Here is a 12,737-nt window from a genome sequence, read left to right as displayed (position 1 = left end):
GCCGGGCCCCCTCGCAAGGCCTCCATCAGCCCCCGCCAACCCGGCCCGCACCGTGCGAGAGGTTGCCGCTCTCGTTCTTGCAGTAGCCGCACCGGTAGCCATCCTCTCCGCCGAAGTACTCGACGATGCTGGGAGAGCTGCCAGCCGCCGCCATCTCGCGGTGCCCCCCTGCCCGCCCGCCTCAGGAGCGCAGCCCGCCCGCCGCACCCCCCGCCACCCCGGGACGCCCGGCGCCCGCCGCCGCCATCTTGGCTACGGGCAAAGCACGGGCATCGCCCACCGGAAACGCCGGCCCCGCCATGTTTATCGCGGGCTTCCCCCCCCACCACACCTCAGCCCCGCCATCTTTAGTGAGGGCAGCCGCCTGCCCCGCCGCGGGGCGCGGGTCCCGCCCGCCCATTCCCGTCCCGTCCCGTCCCGCCGCCTCCTCCCGCTCACCGGCCGAGACCTTCCCCCGCTCCGAGGCGCAGTAGCCGCAGCGGTAGCCCTCCTTCCAGCCCTGGTACTCCACCACGGCGGCAGCCATGGCGCCCGACGGCCCCGGCCCCGCCCGCTGGAGGCGGCCGGTTGGCACCGACACGCGGCTCGCTTTTTGTTAAGAGAGATTTAAAAAAAATAGCAAAGATCAAACTTGTGTTTCCGCACACACCCCCAGAGCCCCAGCGCATGGCATCCGCCCCCAGACACACGACCCGGCAGCAGGACGGGGGGGTCACTCGGCACCTCAGCTGCTTGGCCAGCAAGGCTGGACGAGGTAAGGATGAAGGGAGCCTAAGAACTCCAGGGACACTGCTCCTCTGCGTTGTCTGGAGATGTACAGATGCTGCACTGTATCTGCTTAGAAGAAAATAGTGTTCATGGCCTGAGACAGCTGTCCTGCCTAAGTGACAAATACACCCGACAGACTCGGGGAAAAAAAAAGGAGTGATTTCTATCTGTAATTGAGACCAAATGTCTCAACTCACAGCTTGATTTCCAGAGCAGTAAGAGCAGAAAGAACAGGAGCAGTTCCTCCTGCAGCACCCAAGATCATCTCCATAACAAGATGATCCCAGCAGAGATGGGTAACCACATAAATTCCACTTGCAGGCAGCTACTGGGGAGAGACAAGGGACAACAGGGACACAGCATTTCATAGAATCATAGAATGGTGAACGTTGGAAGGGACCTTAAAGGTCAGCAGGTTCCAACCTCCCTGCCATGAGCAGGGACACCTCCCACCAGACCAGGCTGCACAAGCCTCATCCAACCTGGCCTTGGACACCTCCAGGGATGGCGCAGCCACAACCTCCCTGGGCAACCTGTTCCAGCACCTTCCTGCCCTCATGGTGAAGAATTTCTTCCTGATGTCTAACCTAAATCTCCCCTCTTTCAATTTAAAACCATTATTCCTTGTCCTGTCACTGCCCTCTCTGGTGAAAAGCCCCTCCCCAGCTTTCCTGGAGCCCCTTCAGGCACTGGAAGGTGCTCTAAGGTCTCCCTGGAGCCTTCTCTTCTCCAGGCTGAACAGCTCCAATTCTCTCAGCCCGTCTTCATAGCAGAGGTGCTCCTTTACATAAGTAGTAAACTAAACCATAATAAACAGAAAGTATATGGTAATAACCCTGTGAGAGTTATAAACAAGACAGCTTATATAAAGTGTCGAGATGTTCCAAGAAAAATAAATTTAATTTTACAATATATACATATAAAATCTCTTCTAAAGAACACATTTTAAAATATTTTCTTTAAGGCACCTAGGGGGAAAGAAAAAAGAGAGAAGGCAGTAAGACAGTATACATTAAATTTGGAACTTAGCAAACAACTGTGACAATAAAAGGGAACCAGGCTGACTTTCCTTCCTGCTTCACAAGTCCTTCTTCAGACTACATTACTAACATCAGCTGTCTGTAATTAAAAAAAACTAAGCTATGATTCTTCACATGATTGCATTCTGAGTATAAAGTTCCAAAATTAACAAGTATATTACTTAACTGACCATCAAATACAAAAATAAAGGTGGGTTGTTTTCCCAGTAAATGACTGCATAGAAGACTAGACGACATTTTGTTCCACAAAGAGATCAAGAATATAAAAATGTTCCAGTTATAAATGCAGAAAAACTACAAGCAGGGTGATTAAGTCACAAGTAATTGCCCTGCAGTTCTTCCACATGCATAAGGATCTCATGCACTGAATCCTTCTTTAGTTTGATTTCTTAAAATAACTTACTTGAATAATTAAGGTATCTCCATTTCATCTTCCTTCCTGTCATTAGGAGGGCTAATCATGGGTTCTGTTATTTCATATGTTTCCACGATCTCCTGGTTAGAGATGACAAGAGCATGCACATTACAAGAGCTGAACTATTTCAATGTAATTGAAGTTACCACCAGGTAAATCATAAAGTTTCTCATAATAAAGAACATGTTCAAATCACTAAGTTTCTGAGTGAGGGACACAGGTGACAATTTCTATCTGCTAAAAACTACTTCTTGTCTAAGATTTACTACAAACAGCAAACAGTGAGGAGAAGCAAGTATCATGTATAAGGGAAGAAACAGACTCCACACTTAAGCAGTTCCCAGATAAAAGAGTAAAGGCAAGTCACTGCACAACTTAAAAGCACTTAAACTGACCAGGCTTCATGGGTCAAAGATTAAATTGCCACCCCAATTCTCAGTTTTCTTGCAGTAAAAAGCACGAGTTAGATTTGTGATTGTTCTGGAAGCCATGAAGTGAAATGCAGTTACATATATCCAGGAACACTTATCAAAATAGCTCTCGGATGCATTGTTACTCTTAAGGAAAATAAAATTAATCACAAGTATCATGTGGGATCCATTGTACCTTCCATTCCTGATGGCTCAGAGCTATGACAACCTGGTTCCGTGCTCCAGCACTGCGGTGATCTGCCTTCCTCTCGTTGTCTTTGGAAGGCTCTGTTCAAAATACAGTATTTTCATACTTGTATGAAATTGACACTTGTCAAGTCAGTTTCCTCCAGCAACAAAAAAGCTTCACAAAAAGCAAATAAATTCTACACCCTCCACTAAGCCAGTCTCTTACCAGTAATAGCCTGCACCGTATGCTTAAGAAATTTCTTTAGTCTTAGCTCCTAAAAATTTAAAAACTAACATTTCTCAAGAGTCCCAGGAGGACCTAAGTATTTAATCCTCTATGAAATCCCAAAAAAGTCCTAATCCCATTGATCCTGTGGGAATGAAAGCCAGAGACCTTATAGGGAGGATAGCATTTATTTTCCAACTGTTTTGAAGTTGCAGTAGCTCCCAACTCAGATAGACAAAGGAGACTTCTTGCACACACAAATATCTTTTCTCAAATTATAACAATATTCACATATTTATTAGTGGAAATATCACCTAAATGGAAAGGTAATAACCTTCTACTTCCATTAATAGAATGAGTCTGTAATTATTTCAATTACATTCATTGCACATCCCCAAAACTCTACTCTTGCAGCTAAAAAAATTCCTATATCTTTGTACACACATAAGATGCAGCTGATTTGCAATGTTGTAACAAAAAAATTGTTGTAGTCCTTTAAAGCTATTTTTACCTATTATTGCCAATTTATCTTCATCCAGCTTTATTCTTGCAAAACCATCCTAAAAGACAGGAGGATTAAAACTTTCAGAAATTAGGATAATGCACTGAGATCTCACATTTCTAATAAATATTACATAATCATAAACAGTTACATAAAGATTCTTTAATTGACACACCAAAAAAGTACAATTACTTAGATACAGCACTTATTACAACTGATATGGGTCAGCTGGATTATTAAAAATCATTCTTATTTATTACATATGTTAACCTTTCAAAATCACACCACTATTCACTAAAAACCTGAATTTAGTAAAAAAAAATTAAGTTTTTCTCTTTTCCCAAATTCATTGTATTTATTATACAAACTAAGTGTAGTTTGAAGTGCAAATCTACAGGTTCAATAAGAACATAACACTGCACTGACATGCTTTCCTACAATCTCAACAACTCTGCTATACTCTTACTGTTCTTCTATAATTTAACACAATATGAACTAGAATCCTTTTGAAAAGTATATTGACAGCAAAAAAAATCACTAATGTTGTGTTTGTTAAAAATTGCAGTTGAAAAATTTAAAAATTAGTGAACTGCTTTCTTTTATTCAATTACCAAAATATCAAAGACTTGTTTGTAGAAAGCAAATTGAAGTTCCTAATATTAAAATCCTAATCTGTCTACGCCGAAGCCACAAAACCAAGAAATCAATACTTCTAGATAATTCCAGTATCTAAAATAAGATTTCAAGAACATGTCGTGTCTTACCCTTATAATGAAGGACACGTGAAAGATGTTTTCCACTGTGCGTGCAAAAGAGTTGGGATCGATCACAAGATCAAAGAAGGAAATGGGTGTATCCGCTGGAGGTGCAAAGAGGGGGTCGTTAACAAACAAAAAACAGGTGCTACACACAGAGCTAAAACATGTAAACACAAACTTAAAGAAAGCCAGTGCTTCTTTCAAAAGCTACCTGAATGTTTATGTCAATTTAGTTACAAAGCTGAATTCCAAGTTGCCTGCAGAAAGCAACAAAAGTTTATAGGGAATGTTATTTTCTTCCCAGCTTTTGCCACACACACACACACACACAGACTATCCCCTTGCCTAGTAAAAAAGGAGGATGCTCTAATAAGAGGGTACAGTAGGATTCCATTTACTCTGCAATCAAACAGTAACTGGTAAGTGTTCATAGAAAATACAGTCAGTATATATCCTTCACCATAAAGATTTCTGCTTCCAAACTCCACCTAATTTTGTTCTTACAGTTTAACCACTCGTAACTGTAGAAGATTAAGAGTATTTATTTTCTCAAATTACTGCTTTAAAAGCTATTAGAATCATACTCACGATCATTTTTAAAATGAGTTTGCAATAATCCCAAGATCCTCTCTACTTCTTTTTCTGTAGCTTCCTGATGAGACTCCTCCATTTTTTTTAACTGCAAAAAAGAAACACAGTTTTACCTCAAATAAGCCACTGTTGTAAGGCAAGAATTTTGAAAAGGCCCTTTTATAAACAAGCAACATAAGAGATGCTTTTTTTGTGTCCAAGCCACACACACATGGTTACAGATACACTGATGATGCATAATGAGTCAACTTACAGAACGATTTAGGAATTAAGTCCCTTTTTACAAGATCAAACTGAAAGGCCACAGTTTGTATGTTCTGAGCCTACTCACAGGTCTGCTCTTGCTTCCCAATAGTTCTGTGGAACTGGGTTACCCTTAGGAGGATGGTCTGAGAGTTTACTGAAGTTTATTTCTAAGCATAGACAGGCAGTTCCTTAAGATCCTTTTTTCAGCAAAGGCACCTAAGTTTATGTGTAAGAAACGTCATGGCATGAAGTTGGACGTGGTCAAAGGCCACAGTTTTTGTGATTTTACAGATTGGTTGTTCATTGTCTGTAAACCAGGGTATTCCAAATCCTCCAAGTTCTGCCACCAGCAGAGTACCAAATTGACTTTTGAAATAACCTGTTTGCTGTTCCTTTCAACCACCACTCTCTCCTTGCCCACCTCACAAGAAAGGAAGCTTCAGACACCTTCACACATTAACTATGTATCTAATACACATGGACACACAAACCACAAAGACCAGTCACACACTTCTCAACGCGGCCCTCAGACCCTCCAGCTCCTCTGGTTCCCCGTCCAAAATGACTCAGAGTAATTTCTGTCACTACTTGGATCACCATGAAGCAGCTGTATTTCAAAAGACAACCTCAATGTTTTGCCCCCGTGTAGTGGAATTACGAGCCAGAGATTCCCCAGAACAACATGGTTTGTTTTTTCAAAGTTTCAAATGTAAGCCCCTCTCCAAGTATTCTCAGACTTGCTTTTCTGCCAGAGTAAGACAGAACAGGGGAAAAAAGCAAGGAAAATAGTGGATGAGTGAACTAATTAGTTTGCCACTGTTAATCACAGTATCTGTGCAAATGCCACACAGACACTTTTTAAATAAAAATTGAAGACATGCTAAAGAAGTTTCTTTTTTGTTTCCTTTCAAAGAAACAACCATCAGAGTAAATAAGCTAATCTGAACTTGAAAAAAAAAAAACACAAAACAGTCTTTAAATCTTATTTCTGAACTTGACATCAATCTGGAAATCCTATTTGCTTCCACTCAACTAAATACTGCAGTCTACACAAAACAAATCAAGAAGCCAGTAATTAACTCTGAATCCTTTAGTACCACACAGTTCATAACTACAAAACTTAAAGCATGAGCAGAAAGATTCAGAAGTCACTTATAACAGCTATGGTGTAACAAATCACAAATGAAGGTCATGCATCACAAACCTGAGCAGGCATTGCCCGTTTTCCTTCTCCTCCTGCAGATTTTTTCTGCCTCTCGATCCGTTGCCTTGGTACAGGAGGATCAGACTTGAAAGATCCCAACCTAACCAAAACAGAAACAACACATATATGGAAATACGTTTTACACTGTATGCTATGAAAGCCATCTACTCCTTCATGTCCTGGTAAAAATGCAAAGTAATGACTGATACCTAAAAATAAAGCCTCATCACAACCAGCCTCAAAAGTTGCTCCCGATATATCTTGGCAACCTCATACCAGAATCATCAACAGGATGTACAAAATTTGATGCAATTATACAAATAGGTTTTTTCAAACTGAAAATTTAGATCTACTTTTCTTAAAACCAGTAAAGAAATTTAACAGAGTATACAGTTCATATCTACCCATAGCTCCATCTAAATGTATTACAAACTGTTCTGCCAGAAGACTCCCTCCATACAATATTTATGTCTTTTTCATCTACTGTTTGGTTTCTGTAAGTTCAGGTTTGTGGAAAGGTTTTTTAAAAAAACAAACAAACAAAAAAACCCAAACAAATTTTGAAAAGACAGTCAATCAATGGAACATTCAGTACTCTAAGAAGAAACCCAAAGTTTGTTGTTACACAACATGAGTGTAATTTAGGTGCTAGATTTAGGCACTTTCTTGGAGTGCTTATCTTTCCCCATTGACTAGGCTCCTAACTCTGCCTGCCTTGAATCTCCACCAAGTTAGATGCTTAAAGGAGAGAGTGTCAACTAACTCAAATTAGTTCAGCAGGTACCAAAACATTCTGCAGCACTTGTGAGTTGCAACTGCTCAATTTCAGGAGTTATGGGCTGAAAAAAAAAGTAGCTCAGGCCTCAGAAAAGGAGTCAGAAATTAGTAGTTCTTTTCCTAAACTGAAGACTGTGGTCTATTATTTAAAATGAACACCTTGCTAATATTCACACATTCTCCATGAAAAGAAGCCCATCATTATCTAAGGTGTCAAAATGTAACTAATAACAAAATAAGTCTTTCTTGCAGCCAGTTTTCTCTGAAGATTAGAAAAATTATTGGAAAATATCACTTTGAGCATACAACTTGTTCTCAATTAGCACTTAAGTTATCTTTATTAGCAATCCAAAAAGAAATAGCAGATATTGTATGTTCAAGTTAGTATATTCAGCAACTTTCTTACAACTGCAGAGATAATTACTGGGGTGGGACAAGTGTAAAAACATAGACAACTGAATAATATTTTGTCAGCTCTACTGTTGAGAACTTAATTGAACTAGATCCTGCTATTGTAGGCCAACTTGGAGAGATTTAAATTGAAGTGTTGTCTGTAAGCCAAGTGACTAAGGGTCACTTGACAGCAGCTAAAGTTATAGAATCATAGAATGGTGAAGGTTGGAAGGGACCTTAAAGCTCATCAGGTTCCAACCTCACTGCCATGAGCAGGGACACCTCCCACCAGAAGAGGCTGCACAAGCCCCATCCAACCTGCCCTTGAACACCTCTAGGGATGGGGCATCAATAACCGCCCTGGGCAACCTGTTCCAGCACCTTACTGCTCTCGTGGTGGTGAAGCTCCTACTAAATGGGTTGCCTACACATAAACAGAGGTGACACTGATTCTTCAGAAGGGCACTTGCCAGTAATCAGGTGGTTATAACAACCCATAACACAGAGGTACAAGAACTGCTGATCTCTATGATAATACAATTATTAGGTAAAATATATAGACCCTGAGGGACTGGCCTTCCAGAACTGTCTGTCAAAGAAAAACAGAGGTTGCTCTATTCACGATTCTGGCTGCAGCTTGTACAGGGAGAGAAAGACAAGGGAAGAGAGAGCTTTTAAAGGAAAGAGGATCACTTCCAGTAGTTTTGGTCTGAAACAAGTGTATCAAGAATACCTTGCTCTCTCTACTAGATGTGAGATTATTTTGTAGCCAAGCCAAATCAAAATCAAAGAGAGAAATATTTTAGAGACAAGGAGTTCATTGTACCATAAGAACAGAGACCACACAGAAGTTCTTGATGACTGCGACCCAAGATTAAACTCTATTCAAGCCCAGAGCATTGAAGGTAAGAATCAATTAAGGTCATTAGCTTGTGCTGTGGTATATACTATTTCCTTACATAAACTTACATATAGTGAAAAGAAGGTGCTCTTCTGAAGTACTGTTCTGCCTCTTCTCCCAGTTTATGCCAGGCATTACTAGGTAAGTAGCCACCTGAATTGCTCTCAGCATCACTATCATTTTCTTCTACTTCTACACGATTTAAGCCCATGAAGGTTAGCTACAAAAGAAAAAAGCTGCAATGAAAATTCACTTAAGAGAACAATCAGTAGATACTGCCATGGTGAAATGCTGTGTTAAGGTGTATTTTGGTATCCTGCTAGATTAATATTTAATATGACTGGATAAGAACCTTGACTTCCCTGAAGATACTGTGAAAACAGAGAAATACTCCAGTACAGACTTGTGTCAGCAATGAAAAAAATAGCTAGTGGTAAATAAAACTGCCTATATCCCAACAGAATTTCAGTAATGTATGAAGTAGCAAAGCATTACCTAAATGGTACTACAAAGCTAAGATTTCTCACAGGTCCTGAACAACACATACCTCCAGGAAACCTAGCTCTTCAAATACCATAAAACAACTTATTTGGCCGAACCCTGTATCCACCAGTCTGGGAAAAACTTTTTAATAAAACATTTAAATCAATGGTTTTTTATGTTGCAAAATGCTAGACTTGTCCAAAGACTCAGAATCCTCGTTAATCTACTGTAACATAAGAGAGTTTTCAGGGAGAAAAAGAGTCTGCTTCAAAGCTCTTCTGCACTGACTCTTCCACCCAAACACAGTACAAAGAGACAAACATGTCAAGTGTAAAAGTATGCAAATAACCCAAAGTCTCATTTCATGTCAGTGGCACACAGAGCCTTGAGAGCTGCATCCAAAACATACAAAGCAGTGGACAGGATAAAAAAAATCTACGTAGAATCAACTGAGAAACTACAAAACCCTGAGTAGAAAAAAGTGCACAAGACTACCTTAAGTGCATGAATGGACTGAACTGTAATAAATGCAACACTGAAAATGCTTAATACGTAGTTTAAGAAAGTTACCACCACTAACCTGAAAGTTAATTTAAAAAATTCCTGAGTGTTAAATTCCATCAGACCTGCCCTGTACTGACAATCTGAGGCTTTTTCATTTTATGATTCTGTAAGAAACAGGGCAGGCCTCTAGCAAAACTGTTGGCAACTTCAGTGTCTAGAACTCACCAAGTCTTCTGCAAATGTTACTGAATCAAATGCTGTCATCTCAGAGCGCAACTCGTTGGCCTTCTCCTTTCCTAGATTTGATGCTAAAACCAGAAACTGGGCATCCAGTGCTGCCTCTCGTGCACGGGAAACTGTTACAGAGAAGATTTTATGTTAATAACACAGGATTACAAAAAACATTATCATAAAATTGAGTATACAGACTACCCTGAAGATAGAGTTTTGTGAATCATTTTATTACAATGACCTCTAGCTCCATTACTGACATAATACTTAGAATGTTATTTGCATTTTAAAAACAGAAAAAAAAGAGGAGGATGACACTGACAAAGGCAAGCATGGAAAAATAACACATTATCTTCAAGAATAAAATGCATTTTTCAGTGACATTTTCCATCTCTCCAAATTAACCCCTCTACACTGATACCTTTTACATGTACTGCTTATATATATTGTGCTACAGAATCAAGGCAAACCAAGGAGTAGGATTTCTAAGAGCAAATAAACACTGAAGCAATATATTTATTTTCTCATATCAGCTTATTCAAACACTTTGTCTTCAAATAAACACATCTATTTCAAGTTATACTTTAGTAATTCTGACAAAGTACTTGGACCTCAGCTTCATTCTGTGGCGCTTTTTTGTTAACAAGGTATCATCTCCTCAGGCACAGCCAACTGTCAATTAGGACCACAGAATTTGTTTTACCTCCACTGAACAGTTTATTGGCTTCTTCCAAAGCTTCTGTCAGCCTGTTGCTTTTTGAACTCAGCATATCCTCACGATTTTCTGGCAAAAGGGACACAAATGAGATAATAAATTACTTGAATATAGAAATACATACATACAGCTTAATCAAAACTGGCTGGTTTACAGCCCATCATACACACAAAAATACAGAATATAGTTATAGTACATTAATTGCAGGGTTATGTAGGGTCCATCTTTATTAATGCTTATGCATTAACTCAGTTTGAAGTAGTAATTTTCCATTTATTTCAAGGGAATAAGACTTGCATGGCTAAATTTGGTAGCAGAGCCTAGATTTCTCATGGTCCCAGTAAAATATGGATGTCTGTTTCAAAGCAGCTACCAAATACCAAAGTTTTCTCTGTGTTATTCTTCCTAACCATAAGTTATTGAAGGTGTTCATGAAAGAAACAAACAAACCCCTCAACATGCATGCTTGATGATTTCTGGAAGTCATTGTGTCAAACACAGTTGCTTTTATATCTTGATATACACATGATTAAACAAGGCTTTCTCAGATGCTCAGGTCTGAACAGCTGCTCACAGCACTGCTTTTAAGGACATGCACTGCCATACCACTGCTTTTCTGCAGAGATACAGACTGGATCATGCATAAACTGCAGTGAATTATTCTCTTGTAAAAAACAACCCTTCCTCTTAGCAAGGATGCAGAAAACAACCAACCCCACAGGTTGCTAAATTTGGCAGAGCTTGCTCAACCAACTATTGCCATGCTTTCATGAGAAAAGCAGCACACTCCCAACACAGGTGGGAGAAGTGCTAACACACCTATCCAGAGAGATGCTAAAAATCCCACGGCCCCTTCTGGAAAGCCAAAGAGTAACTGTCTGGTCCAGGCAGATACGACCATCTGCAGTTTCAAATTAAAGTTCCAGCACCGTGAAAGCAAAAGTAGAGGCTTCCAGCACACACCCAGGTCTAAGGCTAATCGTTCCCCTGCATCCATGCAGTGACCCACGTTACATCCAGGTCAATCCCTCCCCGCCTCCCTATCCCTGGGCAGGCAAACGCTTCCTGGGAGACACACTCCCACCTAACCACCGGCCCAACACTTCAGCGGCCCAAGGAACTTGGGAGCTCCCACGAAAGCTTGAAGAAGTTCCTCGAGCAACAAGGACAAGCGATACAGCCTGGCACCTCAGCGACTGCCCGGCACCCAGGGGCAGCACAAAGGGGCATCCATCCCCGCAGGGGCAGACCCCAGCCCGCCCCGGGGATGGCAGGTGGGCTGCGGGACGGGGCTGCCCCCGGCGGGACCGGGACCGGGACCGGGACCGGGACCGGGAGCCGCCCCCCGGGCTTACGCTGCACGTCGTAGATGAGCTCCCGGTAGCGGTTCCGGATCACTCTCCTGCTACGCTCATCGCCGGCTTCCTCGTTGGCCTCCGGCCGCCGGGGCTTCTCTCCCGCCGCCGCCGCCTCCGGTTGTTCCTCCTCCTCCTCCTCCTCCTCCTCCTCCTCCCCGGCCAGGAGGTTCAGCAGCCGCTGCTGCTGCTCGTGGCGCGAGGTGGAGGGCAGCGAGGGGCGGCCGCGCTCCCGCCCCGAGCTGGGCGAGGAGGGGAGACCATCGCTTCCGTCCGCCTCCGACATCGCTGGTGGGAGCCCCGGGCTGCCCCCCAGGAGGAGGAGGCGCCGCCGCCGCCGCCCCGGGAGGAGCGGGCAGCCCGGCCCGGCCCCGCGGAAGGCGCCGAGGCCGCCGAGACGCCGCTGCCAGGGGAGACGGCGGCTCGAAAGGGACAAACGGGCGGGAGGGGCGGGGTCGCTGCCGCCGTCAGCGGGCGGGAGGGGCCGGCGGCTGCGCCCGGAGGGAGCGCGGCCTGCGGAGCGGGCGGGAGCGGGGCGGCCCGGCCCGCCGCCCCTCGCAGCTCACACAGCCCCCCGCAGCCCCCCCCCCAGTCCCTCACAGCCCCCCCCAGCCCCTCACAGCCCCCCGCAGCTCCTCACAGGCCCCCGCAGCCCCTCACAGCCCCCCCCCCAGCCCCTCACAGCCCCCGCTGCCCCTCACAGCTCCCTCCAGCCCCTCACAGCCCCCCCGCAGCCCCCCCAGCCCCTCACAGCCCCCTCAGCCCCCCCCCCAGCCCCTCACAGCCCCCTCAGCCCCCCCCCAGCCTATCACAACCCCCCCCAGCCCCTCACAGCCCTCACAGCCCCCTCCAGCCCCCCCCCAGCCCCTCAAAGCCCCCTCACAGCCCCCCGCAGCTCCTCACAGCCCCTCACAGGCCCACCCAGCCCCTCACAGCCGCCCCCCACAGCCCCTTACAGCTCCCTCCAGCCCCTCACAGCCCCCCCGCAGCCCCCCCAGCCCCTCACAGCCCCCGCAGCCCCTCCCAGCC

The 12,737-nt window shown here is 43.9% G+C and overlaps 2 protein-coding genes across 6 annotated transcripts in view; both read right to left on the bottom strand.

Moving 5' to 3' along the window:
- The window catches only part of ATE1 (arginyltransferase 1), an 81,065-nt gene extending 80,870 nt beyond the window's left edge, over positions 1 to 195 (bottom strand). For 2 of the 5 annotated variants that reach the window (XM_051618889.1, XM_051618890.1), the window contains exon 1: positions 52 to 195. In XM_051618889.1, the coding sequence (XP_051474849.1) occupies positions 52 to 154 (103 nt within the window). In that variant the 5' untranslated portion in view covers positions 155 to 195. The remainder of the gene's footprint in view (positions 1 to 51) is intronic. The other 3 variants (XM_051618893.1, XM_051618891.1, XM_051618894.1) reach the window with 3 other exon arrangements.
- Positions 196 to 1,649: 1,454 nt separating this feature from the next.
- NSMCE4A (NSE4 homolog A, SMC5-SMC6 complex component) lies at positions 1,650 to 12,125 on the bottom strand. Its single transcript, XM_051619383.1, has 11 exons — positions 11,709 to 12,125; positions 10,342 to 10,422; positions 9,633 to 9,763; positions 8,489 to 8,640; positions 6,350 to 6,449; positions 4,897 to 4,987; positions 4,315 to 4,409; positions 3,560 to 3,608; positions 2,830 to 2,921; positions 2,212 to 2,303; positions 1,650 to 1,736 (listed from the first exon to the last, which is right to left on the bottom strand). The coding sequence occupies exons 1-10, from the start codon at positions 11,992 to 11,994 to the stop codon at positions 2,220 to 2,222; spliced, it is 1,161 nt and encodes a 386-aa protein (XP_051475343.1). The 5' UTR covers positions 11,995 to 12,125; the 3' UTR covers positions 1,650 to 1,736; positions 2,212 to 2,219.
- Positions 12,126 to 12,737: the final 612 nt, after the last annotated feature.

Source organism: Apus apus, chromosome 4 (assembly GCF_020740795.1).
Source record: "Apus apus isolate bApuApu2 chromosome 4, bApuApu2.pri.cur, whole genome shotgun sequence".
NCBI lineage: Eukaryota > Metazoa > Chordata > Aves > Apodiformes > Apodidae > Apus > Apus apus.
This window is presented reverse-complemented; position numbering and strand designations above follow the sequence as displayed.